The 13,118-nt window shown below is 36.1% G+C and overlaps 1 protein-coding gene across 1 annotated transcript in view; it reads right to left on the bottom strand.

The window, feature by feature from the left end:
* The window catches only part of LOC145286323 (protocadherin Fat 4-like), a 342,844-nt gene that overhangs the window by 153,228 nt on the left and 176,498 nt on the right, over nt 1-13,118 (bottom strand). Inside the window, exons 29-31 of the mRNA XM_080135245.1 lie at nt 8,734-8,893; nt 4,319-4,440; nt 297-1,574 (exon numbers count right to left, since the gene is read on the bottom strand). Coding sequence (XP_079991371.1) covers nt 297-1,574; nt 4,319-4,440; nt 8,734-8,893 — 1,560 coding nt within the window. The remainder of the gene's footprint in view (nt 1-296; nt 1,575-4,318; nt 4,441-8,733; nt 8,894-13,118) is intronic.

Here is a 13,118-nt window from a genome sequence, read left to right as displayed (position 1 = left end):
TGGAACTTTGGGGAAACTTGTTATCACTCAGAATCCAGGGAACAATAGTTGATACCAATGAGAAATCAATAATAAATGGTTATTACGATAATGCAAACTAATTTACAAAGGTTATCGAAAGAGATGGGGAAGACTGAAAATTTGGGGAGACTTGCCACTCAGATTCCAGGGAAAACCACAGGTTGTTCTCAAAGGGAATTTTTTACAACAACCTGGATGAAAACTCCTAGTGAGTAGTAATAATAATGATGATGATGATGATGATGATGATGATGATGATGAAAAGATAAACTTACGGTAGTTGAGTTGATCGTAAAATACTCATTGGATGATGTCAACGTATAAAACACATTGGCATCATCGGCGGTTGCATTGATATCAATAACAAGTGCATTTTGTACGCCTTCTTCAACGGGAATGATGTTTACTACATCTGAATAAGTTGAGAGCTGGACAGTTTGACTTTCACATTTACCTCCCTTGTCACAGGCTTCAAAACGAACAAGATAAATCTTCACATCTGATAGTCTAGATTGAGATCTCACCACCCCCGTGTTAGGATCGGTGCTAAATGTCTTGTTCAAGTTAAGTTGCGTATATTCAACAGTGTTATATCCATTCTTTGCGCTGTCAGCATCCTCTGCGTAAACAGTGAAAATTGTTGCGTTTTCAGGAATTGGTAACTGTGCTGAGACAAACTCTGGACTTTTGAACTTTGGAGAGTTGTCGTTGATGTCCTCCACATTGATTGATATGTTTATCGTACTTGACTTTGGATTAATGCCGCTGTCTTTCACCTCTAAAATCAGATTGAACATTTTCGTCTTCTCATAGTCTAAAAGCTGCGAGTTATTAACCCAGAGAGTTCCGTTTGTCCTACCAATCGCAAAAGCATAATTTCCATTTCCAGCAATGATCTGAAATAGTAAATGACTATTAATTCCCTGGTCGTTGTCATACGCATCCACTTGACCAATAAAATGACCCATCGGAGCCAATTCATTAACCGAAAATGTAACCAGCGTATTATTAAACATTGGTTGATATTTGTTACCATCGGTGATTCGAATAGTCAACATTTGGTTGGATTCAAGGGGAGATAATCCATGGTCAATAACAAAGACAGTTATGTTATACTCAGATTTAAGTCGATAGTTAAATCTGCCTGATGTTCGAATCACCCCATTATTTTTATCAATGATAAATTTTCCATATGTCTCTTCAAGAAAGTAGGTGAATCCATTATTCTGGTCGAGGTCACTGGCGTTCATTTTGATAACAAAAAATCCAGGTTCACAATTATCACTTAGTTGAATTACATCTTTCACGGGATCTAAGATGGGAGGCTCGTCATTAACGTCGGTGACATTGATTGTAAGATTTGCTTGGTGAATTCCATTTTGATCTTTTAACTTGATTATAACCTCGTAAAATTCTTGCGTTTCACGATCCAAAACGGCCTTCGTTCGTATGCAACTACAGTTTGCATCAAAGTAAAATACATTTGTTTTTGACAAATCAACTTTTAAATGGTTTATGGAAACTGATCTGTCGATAAAATCACATGGTTTCAACTGGAAAAGAAAAATGGGAAAACATAAATGATGAATATTTGCTTATCAAAGACAGATAGAGTAATAGATAAGTTAAAACTACTACCAAGTTACAACTAAATAACTATACATCTGACAAATCGATACTTGATTCTAAATAGCCTTTTTTCTTCCACTATAGTATTTGCATGAATATAATTTGACTCGCTTCGGATACTTAATTCAACTAGGAATATTGATAAAATAGTGACATTATTCATCTAAACAGCTTATGTATTTAATAAAACAAAAAAAACATGAGTTTACATTATAATTATGAAACTATTTAAAATTAAGGTCGGTCAGATATTTTAAGTTAGATCTAAATAGAAATACTGCTGATAAATCGATATTTGATTTCAATTAGCCTTGTTTTTCTTCTACTTTATTTATTGGGAGTTGCATGCAAGAAGTGTAAGACGATGGACAACTTAGATGTGAAGAATGTATATTTGGATGGCGAAGTTATTGAGGTTGTTTATAAGTATAGCTGGGTGCAAAGAGGTGAAAAGATCACGAATGATGGCTGAATTCAGAAAACAAAATAATATTTCATTTTGAGTTTGTGTCAAGCTCTGTGCATGTGTCTTCCTCTTTCTCTCACTCCCTCAATGAAGAACGAGAGAAGAATTAAATTGTTTGGCCAAAAACAGTCAAATCATGAACAGTGTTGAAGGCAGACATATAGCACACACGTTGGATCAGTTTGAAAATGCTCCTTAAATGTAAAATAAAAGAATCTATATTTTTATTAAAAAGAAAATGCCTTGTTCGCTTATTCTATACAGCGTTCAATATTTTATACATTAAGCGTTAAGTTTTAATATTTTATACATTAAGCGTTAAGTTTTAATATTTTATACATTAAGCGTTAAGTTTCAATATTTTATACATTAAGCGTTAAGTTTCAATATTTTATACATTAAGCGTTAAGTTTCAATATTTTATACATTTAAGTTTCAATATTTTATACATTAAGCGTTAAGTTTCAGTAACAGAGAAGCGGTCCTTGTCATGAAGAATGCCAATGATGGAAATGCTGCCCGTAAAGACGACGCCATATCAACCTCTTAATGTAAGAGGGTATGCCTATCGTTCATTGATTTTAATGCTCCAGGGAGCTAGTGCCGTGCTAGGACGTAACACCAGTTATAGAGACGTCCCCACGACAAACCAGGTAACTCTTCCTGGCAAACGATCGGATCATAAATGTATGGAGATGAAATCAGTTGTCAAATCAGTTGAGGATACGTGTTGCCTGGAGAAAAATTACATGTGAATGATACGATGTGTAACCTGAGTTTTAAAGACAGGCTTAGATCTGATGACCTCCGTGGAAGATTACATCTGGACAGTATAGGAAGCTTATGCAGAAAAGGAAACTTCGCTGGTTTAGTCAAATTGAAAAAAATAGATGAGAGCTTTTTGGTTAGAAGATGTAGAACAGTTGAGATAGCACGGTCGTACAATACGTTTAAGCATAATATTTCAATGTATGCAGATTGGTTATGTATTACTATATAATTAATCCTGTATTAAACATTATAGATTGCGATGAATAATTTGTCTGGGGAACTAATTTGCAAAAAAAAAAAATAAATAAATAATAATCATGATTAAGTCGTTAATCAAATTCCGTCTGTATTTGTTTACAAAATATCACGTCAGTTGATATTTGGGCTTCACGATCTTAAAAATTGTCTCTTTTCTCTTATAGATAAAAAGAATTTTTATAGGGGAATATTTTGCGTTACACCGACCAAGGTTACACCAGTATAACGTAAAATATTCCCCTGCAAAATTTCTTTTTGATCTATAATAGAAGAAAGACTATTTTTAAAGTCGTTTTTTTTTCCGATTTTCGATACTTATCGGATGACTTTCTGTGCAAAACATATCTAAGAACACTGCCAGACGTATAAATTAGCTTTGTGCGAAATTTGCAAAAGATAGACTCAGCTGTTTCGGAACTTATGAGGAAGGAAGGAACACACATCCGTGTTCTATGCATTAATTAATTAATTAGTTACATGTAATCAAAATCCGTGTTCTATGCATTAATTAATTAATTAATTAGTTACATGTAATCAAAATCTTTGAAAATTATTATCACCTCTACGTGTCCCCATACATTTTTCTACGTTATTTCTCCCATAACACATTTTCTTTTCGAGCAAAATAAAATAAAAATAAAGACAACATCTGTTTCATTTCTAAACTTTGCGCAATGGCCGTACTACTTAGAAACAGTTTGTGAGTGTTTTTTTTTTCTCTAATATTGTACAAACTTTTATTAATGACATAATCTGTTGTGATAAGTAAGAAAAAAATGTCACTATTATATTAATATTCCGAGCCGGAATAAGTATTATCAGATTGCAGTATTAAGTGAATTCTATTATTTTAATTTCTTCTCTTTCTTTTTATATAATTTACGGAAATTAGAACCCTGTGAAAAGGCAGTGAATTCTTTCAATGTTTAAACTTAGATATGGAAAACTTTAAAATATTTCCGATAGATTTATTTTCAATTTTAATATCGTTTATCATGAATCGCATGCCGTGAAATGTTTTCATTGTGCGTTCATGTTAGTTTTAATAGTTAAATGTTGTAATCATTGCTAGTTTTAATAGTTAAATGTAATTATTGTTAGTTTTAATAGTTAAATGTTGTAATTACTGTTTATGTTCGTTTTAATAGTTAAATGTTGTAATTATTATGTTACCTGAAAAACCATTGTACCATTCGGAGCAGCTTCTGATACGGATGCTGTAAAGCTTTGTTTGGCAAATTCCGCCGGTTTTATAAGTTGAAGGAAAACGAACACCGACGTCGAGCTGTTTCTTGCTGAAATGAAAGAGAAAAGAATATTATTTTACAAATTTTTTAGGTGAGGATTGATTATTCGAATTAATTGGATTATTCGGACTACTGTTCTCATCTTGAGTGTTATTTTCACAAAGTTTCGGTCGATGTTACCTTCGACCTTCTTCATGTGTATCTTATTGATCTCGAGAATCATACTGCCGAACTCAGGAATCTTTGTTGAACATCCCTCTTTATTTAATCCACGCGGCTAGTATGCTCTCATTCAGTCAACCATGACTGGATTGAAATTCTAAGTAATTTACAATTTTATTTTGAGTGTTGTCCACACTGAGGATTGAACCTTTAACCTCCAGAAGAGTTGCAACTGAATTTTACCAAATATTTATCCAATATGCAAACAAAAGATCCCAGATTTCAACAGAATGATTCCCGAGTTCGACAAGATACACCTGAAGAAGGTTGAAGGTCACATCGACTGGAAAGATGCGAAAATAGCACTCAAGATGAGAACAGTAGTCCGAATAATCTAAATAATACGTGCTATCGATTAAGTCTTAAAATTTTAGATTATAATTTTTTTCTAGTAATTAATCAACTTGATGTAAGTTTAATAACATTGGAGGTTTTTCATTTGTATGTCACCAAGCAAATAGTTTAAAACGTAATAAAAAAATCACCATTTGATATTCGTGATGATAATTTCTTTTTGAGTTTTTTGTATTTTATTTTATTTTTTTTAATTACATTTTCACCCCAAACAAGGCAAATTGCCACTTTGGTGTAGGGGGCTACTATCAGGGGCAAGAACTACTGGGGTACTATGTAGGGATTTGGGCAGCAAGATGTCGGTTCACGTTACACTTGAACTTCTGCACAGTACTGTTGGGGAAGCAGGGACCTGGAATGGAATTCCAAAGTCTAGCGGTTCTGGGGAAGAAACTATTGGAGTAAAAAGATCTTTTACATCTAGGGATCTCTACAGTGTGGGGGTGGGATTTAGCAGCCTGTCGGGTTTGTCGAGGGTGCTCATGTTGTGGGGGCACAAGTGATTGCAGTTCGTCAGAGCATTAACCACTAAAATACTTGTAGAAAAGGCAGAAGGATGCAACATTTCGTCGATGGGACAGAGGCTGAAGCTTAGATGCCAGTTCAGGGCCTATCAGATTGGCGACTCTCTTTTGAACCCTGTCAAGGAGCAAGAGACAAGTAGCAGATGCACCAGCCCAGATGTGACAACAATACTCCATACATGGGCGAATGGTGGCCTTATAGAGGTACAGGATACTTTTGGGTGTTAGTAGTTTTCTAGCACGGTAGAGAGAGCCTACCTTTCTTGAAGCAGCCCTGGCAATACCTTCAATGTAATTGTTCCAACTCATGTTTCCTGTGAATGTTAGGTCAAGGAGTTTGAAAGATGTACTCTCAGATAAAGCGTCGTTGGCTATTGCTATAGGTGGTAGAGAGGGTTTCCTGTAATTATTGGATGAAACTAGTTTAGTCTTGGCAGCATTGAACGCGACCAACCACTTTTGTCCCCATTCCACCACAGATTGGAGGTCATGCTCTAGTATTTCTGCCATTTCTTTAGAAATGTGTTCATTCGTCTTCCTGTCGTGCCTGCCATAGAGTGTAGTGTCATCAGCATATATACCCATCTCAGAGGCAATTTTGTCGGGGAGGTCATTTATGCATATCAGGAACAATAGAGGTCCAAGGATAGAACCCTGGGGCACCCCCGCATTTATATCATATTGTTTAGATGTACGACCGTCGAGGACAACCTGGAATTTTCTCTTATCTAAGAAGGATTTAATTATGTTAAGTATTCTATCAGTGATACCGTATGATCTAATTTTCCTGAGGAGACCCTCATGCCATACCTTGTCAAAAGCCTTAGATATATCTAGAGCTACCGCTCTGCCCTCCCCCCGCTTTGTCCAGTGAATGGTATATACGTTCAGAGATCACAGTTAGGATGTCTGCTGTGGAACGGGCTTGTCTAAATCCATATTGTTTGTCAGTCAGTAGTTTAGCATCTGTAAGATGATGGACTAGAGCATGGTTAATTATGGTCTCAAATATTTTGGCAAAAAGTGGGAGGAGGCTAATGGGGCGATAATTTAATGTGTCTGTCCTTTCGCCAGAATTCTTGAATACTGGTACAACAGAAGCAGTTTTCCAACAGCCCGGAAAGCAAGCTTCATTAAGGCATTTGTTGTAGAGTTTGGAGAGAACTGGAGCTACTTCGGCTGAGCACTTTTTTAATAGCACAGCTGGGATGAGATCGGGTCCGCATGCTTTTGAAGTGTCAAGGTTTTTTATGATAGCATGCACCTGAGCAGGGGTGGTTTTCAGATCGTCTAGCGTGGCGTCTGTCCGCATAGGAAAGTCAGGTAGGGGGTGGTTGGAAGGGTCCAGTGTGGAGTTTTAGGCAAACCGACTGGCAAGCATGTTAGCCTTGTCGGTTGCTGAGCAAACAACCTCGTGATTGTTGGTTAGTGGGGGAATTGTTGATTGCCCATTATTTACTACACTGTTGTAGATTTTTGAGAAGTCACGAGTTCCTAGTTTTTGTGCTTCAATGCGCTTTTTAGTGGTTTCCGTAAATTCTCTCTTAGCTGTCGCTATTTCTTTCTTAACGTTATTTCTAGCTTCTATATACTTCAGTCTGTTTAAACTGCACTTATGTCGGTTAAACCTATGGTATGCATGCTGCTTTTGAGCAATGACAGTTGCGCAAGTCGACGTAAACCATTGGGGAGAGTGGGGCTTACTATAAAATTTCCGCATGGGAACATGCGCTTCGATTGCAGTTTTGAACCAGTCAGTGGTCTCGTTTGCACTGTTCAGCAGGGAGAGAAAAAATATTTCTCCATGGGCATCTCTGATTAGTTCCCTGATGGCTTCCCAGTCAGCTTTTTTATAATATCTCGTTGTTTTGAGCACTGGCTCTTCAGTTTTGGGTCTAGAGTTTAGGGCGATTTCAACCATTATCACTGCATGATCAGCGTTCCTGAGTGGGCAGTGGGCCTTTGTTATGCAGTTATCGGGAACTGTGGTCAAAAACAGATCTAGAAGTGATGCGTGTTGTTCTTCCTGGTCAGGGAAACGGGTTGGAAACGTAACAATTTGTGATAGGGAGTGAGATATAGTGAAGCTATGAGTTCTGCTGCCCGCTGCATCTGTGTAAGTAGAGAATCCAAGCCAGTTTTTGTGGTGGACATTAAAGTCACCAAATACATGTATTTGTGTGCTAGTGTCGAGGGACGGTGCCGTGTCTATGCTGTCAGAGACTTTTTTTTTATTATGGTGCAGTCCTGAGTCGAGGGAGAGCGGTGGAGAAAGTAATAGTAGCTAATATTGTGTTGCATGTTTAGTCTAAAGCACATAAAGGCTTGATCATCCATTTCTAGGTTTGTTTCTCTAGTCGGGGGGGGGGGTATTACGAATGTAAACTCCAAGTCCGTGCATATGTCTGTCAGAGTCCTACGGCAGAGTGGGAGATATCCAAGCATGTTAAAGTGGTTAGAGGGGATGGAGGAGTGTAGGTTAGTCTCACTTAGTGCTAAGATATCCGGGGTATTTGTTAAGAGAAATGCTTCAACATCAGCTAAATTAGTTCTAAGCCTACGGATATTTGTGAATGTAAGCCTCAAGGGAGGAGGCAAGTTGGATTTGTTTGTCCCTAAGCCTGGTTTAAGCTTATTTTTAGATTGTACTGACGTCATAGTTTTTTTTTTTTTTTAAAGAGTTTCGGTTTAGGTAAGGGAGAGCTAAACAAGAGGTTATGCAAAGCATCAGACATGCATCACAAGCAGACCATCAGCTGACCTTTCTCCAATTAGAACTGTGGCCTCAGGAAAGCCCACCGGGGATGAGTGCAGGGTCCCTTTCCATGCGTGTCATGGCACTACAAACAACCCGATATTATTCAACTGTTGATGGAGCAGCCGCTCTAAGCGCTACCAAAGAGTTAGGGTTCCTGTACTATCAGTCGGGAACAGCAGCCAGGAACTGTCAATCCGGTACCCTCAACCCATTAGAAGAAGGTCAACCCAATCTAATTGCTCAGGCATATATCATACTCAAGCACTCCCAAATGTGCAGTTTTAGAGGTGGGGTGTGCTGGGAATGAGGAAAAACGGTGTTCGTTGCCCTAGCCAGGAAACAAGATCTACCGCTGGGTGTTTCTGTCGAATCACTGAGATAGTGTCTCTGCACTTGACTAATAGGCAAAGAAGGAGTATGGAAGCCGGGCGATAGGCAGAACCTATCTACTCCTTAAGCAGTTGACAAGAGGATCAAACTTACAGTCTTCAGCAGAAGCTATAAGGGTGATGGAACTTCCTTTTATTCTCCAGTCAAGATTCGTCGCAAGTATAATTTGACCATTTTGTAGAATCTCAAATTCAGAATCCCCGATGAGGCTGAATGTTATATTGTCATTCTTATCACCATCTTCAGCTGACAACTGAAAGACAAAAACAAAAAACAAGAAAAATTCTTGAGTCAACCAATGAGTATGCACCCTAACCTGAATCAACCAACGAGCATGCAATCCAAATACACAACAGATGCTGCCACCCCCAAATCATTACTCTTTTGCGTTATTAGCAGAGCAATAATCAGATGGATATGAAAGTCGAGTCAGCTGTGGTAAGACTGAATATACCAAAACTGGATAAACTTCTTATGATCAGTCGGCTGCATTGGTTTGGACACGTTGAGAGGAGCGACTCTTACATAAGAAAATGCAGAGACCTGGATGTAGATTTTATAGATAAGAGTTGGACGACCCAAGAAAACTTATAAGCAAACTAGTGATGAGACGATTCCAATATTTTTCCTGATTTCGATACAATTACTGATTTCATACTAAATTCCCGATTCTGATATAATTACCGATTCTGATTCCGATTCTTTAAAAATCTCTAAATATTTAACTATGGAGTTGCTATTTTTCCCGATTACCGTAAAAACACACGTTAAAATATGCAGATATTTTCTCAAACATAAAAGAAAAACACTTATAGAGAATGAAATATAGATTTTAGTTTTACTATTTAAAGTCAATAAATTTTTATTATTTTATCATTAATATCAGGAAGATATTGCTTTAAACAAAATAAAATTTAAAAAAAAAAAAAATCGTTTTTTTGCATCGGAAAATCGGTAAATTTTTTCCGATTCCAATACCCCCAAAAGTTCCGATTTTTTCGATTCCGATACCGATTCCAATTAATCATCCCAACCCTAACACAAACTATCAATAAATGTCTCAGACAATGGAATTTGAACAGAATCAATGGTGATGGTGGTGGTTATGATGATGGTGATGATGATGATGATGGTGTTGGTTATGATGATAGTGATGATGATGATGATTAAGTAATTTGTTTGTTTTAAATTTATTTTGTCTGTTTTACAACATATCAATCCCGTTGTAATCGATGCTTTGTTGAAAAGGAGTCACTATTTTATCCAGTAAATTTGGGGTTCATACCTGCCCTACTAATATTAGTGAGTTTAATGCAGTAGATAAGGTTGGATTTGAATTCCTCTTTTTCTTCTCGTTTTGGTTAAATAGGGTGCCGCGAGTGTCCAGGATTTAAGGTTCGACAACACAAGGCAACATTTCATGTTTTCTCTCCGTGTGGTCTGATCTAAAAAATTGACATAACACGTGTTTCAGAAATTATGTTGATCTGTAATGTCTTAGTTTCGTAAATTATTTTTTAAAACTTACGATCGGTTAATGGACTTAATTAAACTTTAGCCCTCCTTTTATTTATTTTTTTTTATTATAAATAATTTTTAAAAAAATCATAAAAATTGCCCCCCCTCTCAACTTGACATTTACTGTTATATCTTTTTTGTATTATCGTTAAAAAAAAACATTTAAGTAAATATCCCTTCTTGAAAATTAATATGATTTTTATTCTTTTCTTCTTAAGAAGTTAGTAACATTGGCTAGTAACAAAGTGTAGTATCTGTTCTAATACTACACTTCACCTTTTCTGTTCTTGGTCAGTAGAGAAAAAAAACTTTCATGACAGAGACAATGTTTTTTTTTTACCCTTTTTGGGGACCTGATTTTTCCCACATTAAAAACCGACTTTGTGTCTAAGTCTACCCTCGTGGGGAGGCAAATAAATAGGAGCATTATCCATTAAAAAATGCATTTTTTGTTTCTTTTCATTAAAACATCATGTTTTGTTTTGGTCAGCGTTTTCACAAAGTTTTCGTTTTACATCTTCGAGTGCAAAAAATGAATAGAATTAATAACATTTGATAATTTATGAAGATAATTTATGGCAAATATTTATTTTAAAATCATGTTTCAACCCATAGGAAGCAAACCAGTAGTAACGTGAATACAAAAGGTAACTGCTACAGATTAACATGAAAATGTAATAAAAAAAAATACTCCTAAGGGTGTAAATCTCAGTAAACATCAACCTATCCAACTAATTCTATAACGCAGTTTTAAATTCTAGTAAGACATTTTAAAAATTCTTCATGTCAATTGTTGATTCCATCCATCTATCAGCATCCTCATCATTATTATGGAAGTGATGGTGGCTAAATAATGAATGATGTGAACCGACAATTTGGTGTTCCAAGTTCGAATCCAGTTCATTTCACACAGTCACATTCAGTTAGGGATGTTGGCAACGTTCATGTGGTCCCTTCCATAAGTACCTGGTGTCTTTCTAGAAATAATTCTAACTAGAAAGATATCAGGGAAACAAATACCAACAAAAATCATCTGATTCATACGAAATGAATTAATGATGATGCCCAGTAATCATCATCATCATCATCATTGATTTAATGCCAGTTTTGCATGCAATAATGCGTTGGACGGTTTAGAATTGATTTCTAAATTCCTGACCAAACCCAAAAAGTCTCCTGCTTTGAAAACATCTGCCTCGGAAGTCAACAGATCTAAGCCTGTCATTGTTTAAGAAAATTCTCCATTTTTCCATTTTTTTAAGAATTTATTTTTAAACTCTAATAATTTTACATGTTTCGGGTGAGGTAAGAGTTGAGAGTTCTTCTCTAGATTGTTTCATGCTATGTGTTATGATTAACAGGGATGGTTAATGAGATTGGTTTAAGCAAATATTTGATTGGTTAGTTTGGTCACATGATATTGGAAATATTTTGATACATCTTGCGAAAGGATTATATTTGTTTGAAGTAGCTGAGTGGTTTTGCCAACTATATTCGACTAATAATCTAGTAAGTCACCTTCCTGAACGAGTATTCGCGGTCGGAGTTTGTATATCCTTAGCATGAGGCCTTTTGATGTCTTTCCCAGGCGACTCTATCAATCGGTATTTATAGGTTAACCAGCCAATCATATTTTTTGTGATAAAGAACCCGGATGTACTTATATTCATTACGTCAACATTGGAAGTTAAATTTGAGTTTGCAACAAGAATCTTAGCAAGATTTTCTATGGGGATGTAACATTCCTCACATGGAATCCATCTGTGTGTGTGCAACCCATCGAATGTTTCTCTTCCTGGGGTCGCTTGCCAATATCCAATATTATTAATTCTTTTTCTATGATCACTTTCTAAAGGTCCATTGCAAAGGTTTTGAGCTAAAGAAATGAAGATTCATTGATATAAGTAAAAATAAAATATATTTCAAGATCAAAAGAGTTGTTAGCAGAAAAATATCAAAAGAACTTTTACAGCTCTTAAATCTTTTGTATAACGTTTGTTCACTGCAAACATGGCATATTGAAGTGTAAGCGACGACTGTGATGAGAGCCAGATTTATAGGGGTCAACCTGTGAGTAGAAAGAATGAACCAGTGATATCTTATATGTATTAGCCCTGGGTGAGCTATGCCAGCTTCTTCCGAAGGAGAAAGTTTATAGGAAAAATATAATTCACAAGCAATCCCCAGCCACATGTATATCCATATTATAGGAAGATGATATACAGTATTTAGCATTCCCAAATGGTCACCCATCTGGTACTTGCCAAGCTCCACATCACCTAACTTTGGTGATCTAATGAAAACCAGTGATTATGCCATACGTTGTTATGGTTACATTATATCTAGATTCCTGCATGTTTTTATGTAGTAAGGTCATTTCAAGAGCAGAAAACCTTCTGGCATTCTGGAACCTCTTAAGATGATTATAATAACTAGTGGGACCTGTGGAAATTCCACAGCAGCATCTTTCATATGTAATATATTGATGTTGGACGTTCTGTGAACGTTCAGAGTGAATGAACACCCTGTGATATTATTGTAACCCTTTTGTTAAAACTGTAAAAATATTTATCTAATAAATGGTTAATATAGTGTTAGGACATATCTGGTTATTATGGTTTATCTCCAATATTCTTATAGGAGTCTGTGATATATTTCCATTGTATGAACGCCCGACGCAAACGGAACCCACATGATATTATGTCATCTTTAGAAAGAACAGATACTAGCCTTGGATCCTAGCTAGAAGGTAAAGAAGATATATTTTAGTTTAATGTACGGCCCAAAAGTAACATCATTTTTTTTTTTTTTTTACTTTCCTTTTTTACATTGCGACTTCAGTGATCGGGAGATCCTATTTATTAAAAAGGAGGACAGAAGGTGATAACATACTATGAACATTAAATCAGCATATCTATATACTAACAATTTTATGTTCGTGGTATGTTGTCACTTTCTAT

The sequence above is a fragment of the Euprymna scolopes genome, chromosome 10 (genome assembly GCF_053919585.1).
Source record: "Euprymna scolopes isolate OS-2025 chromosome 10, ASM5391958v1, whole genome shotgun sequence".
Taxonomy (NCBI): Eukaryota; Metazoa; Mollusca; class Cephalopoda; order Sepiida; family Sepiolidae; genus Euprymna; species Euprymna scolopes.
The sequence above is the reverse complement of the archived record's forward strand: the minus strand, read 5'-3'. Positions and strand labels throughout refer to the sequence as shown.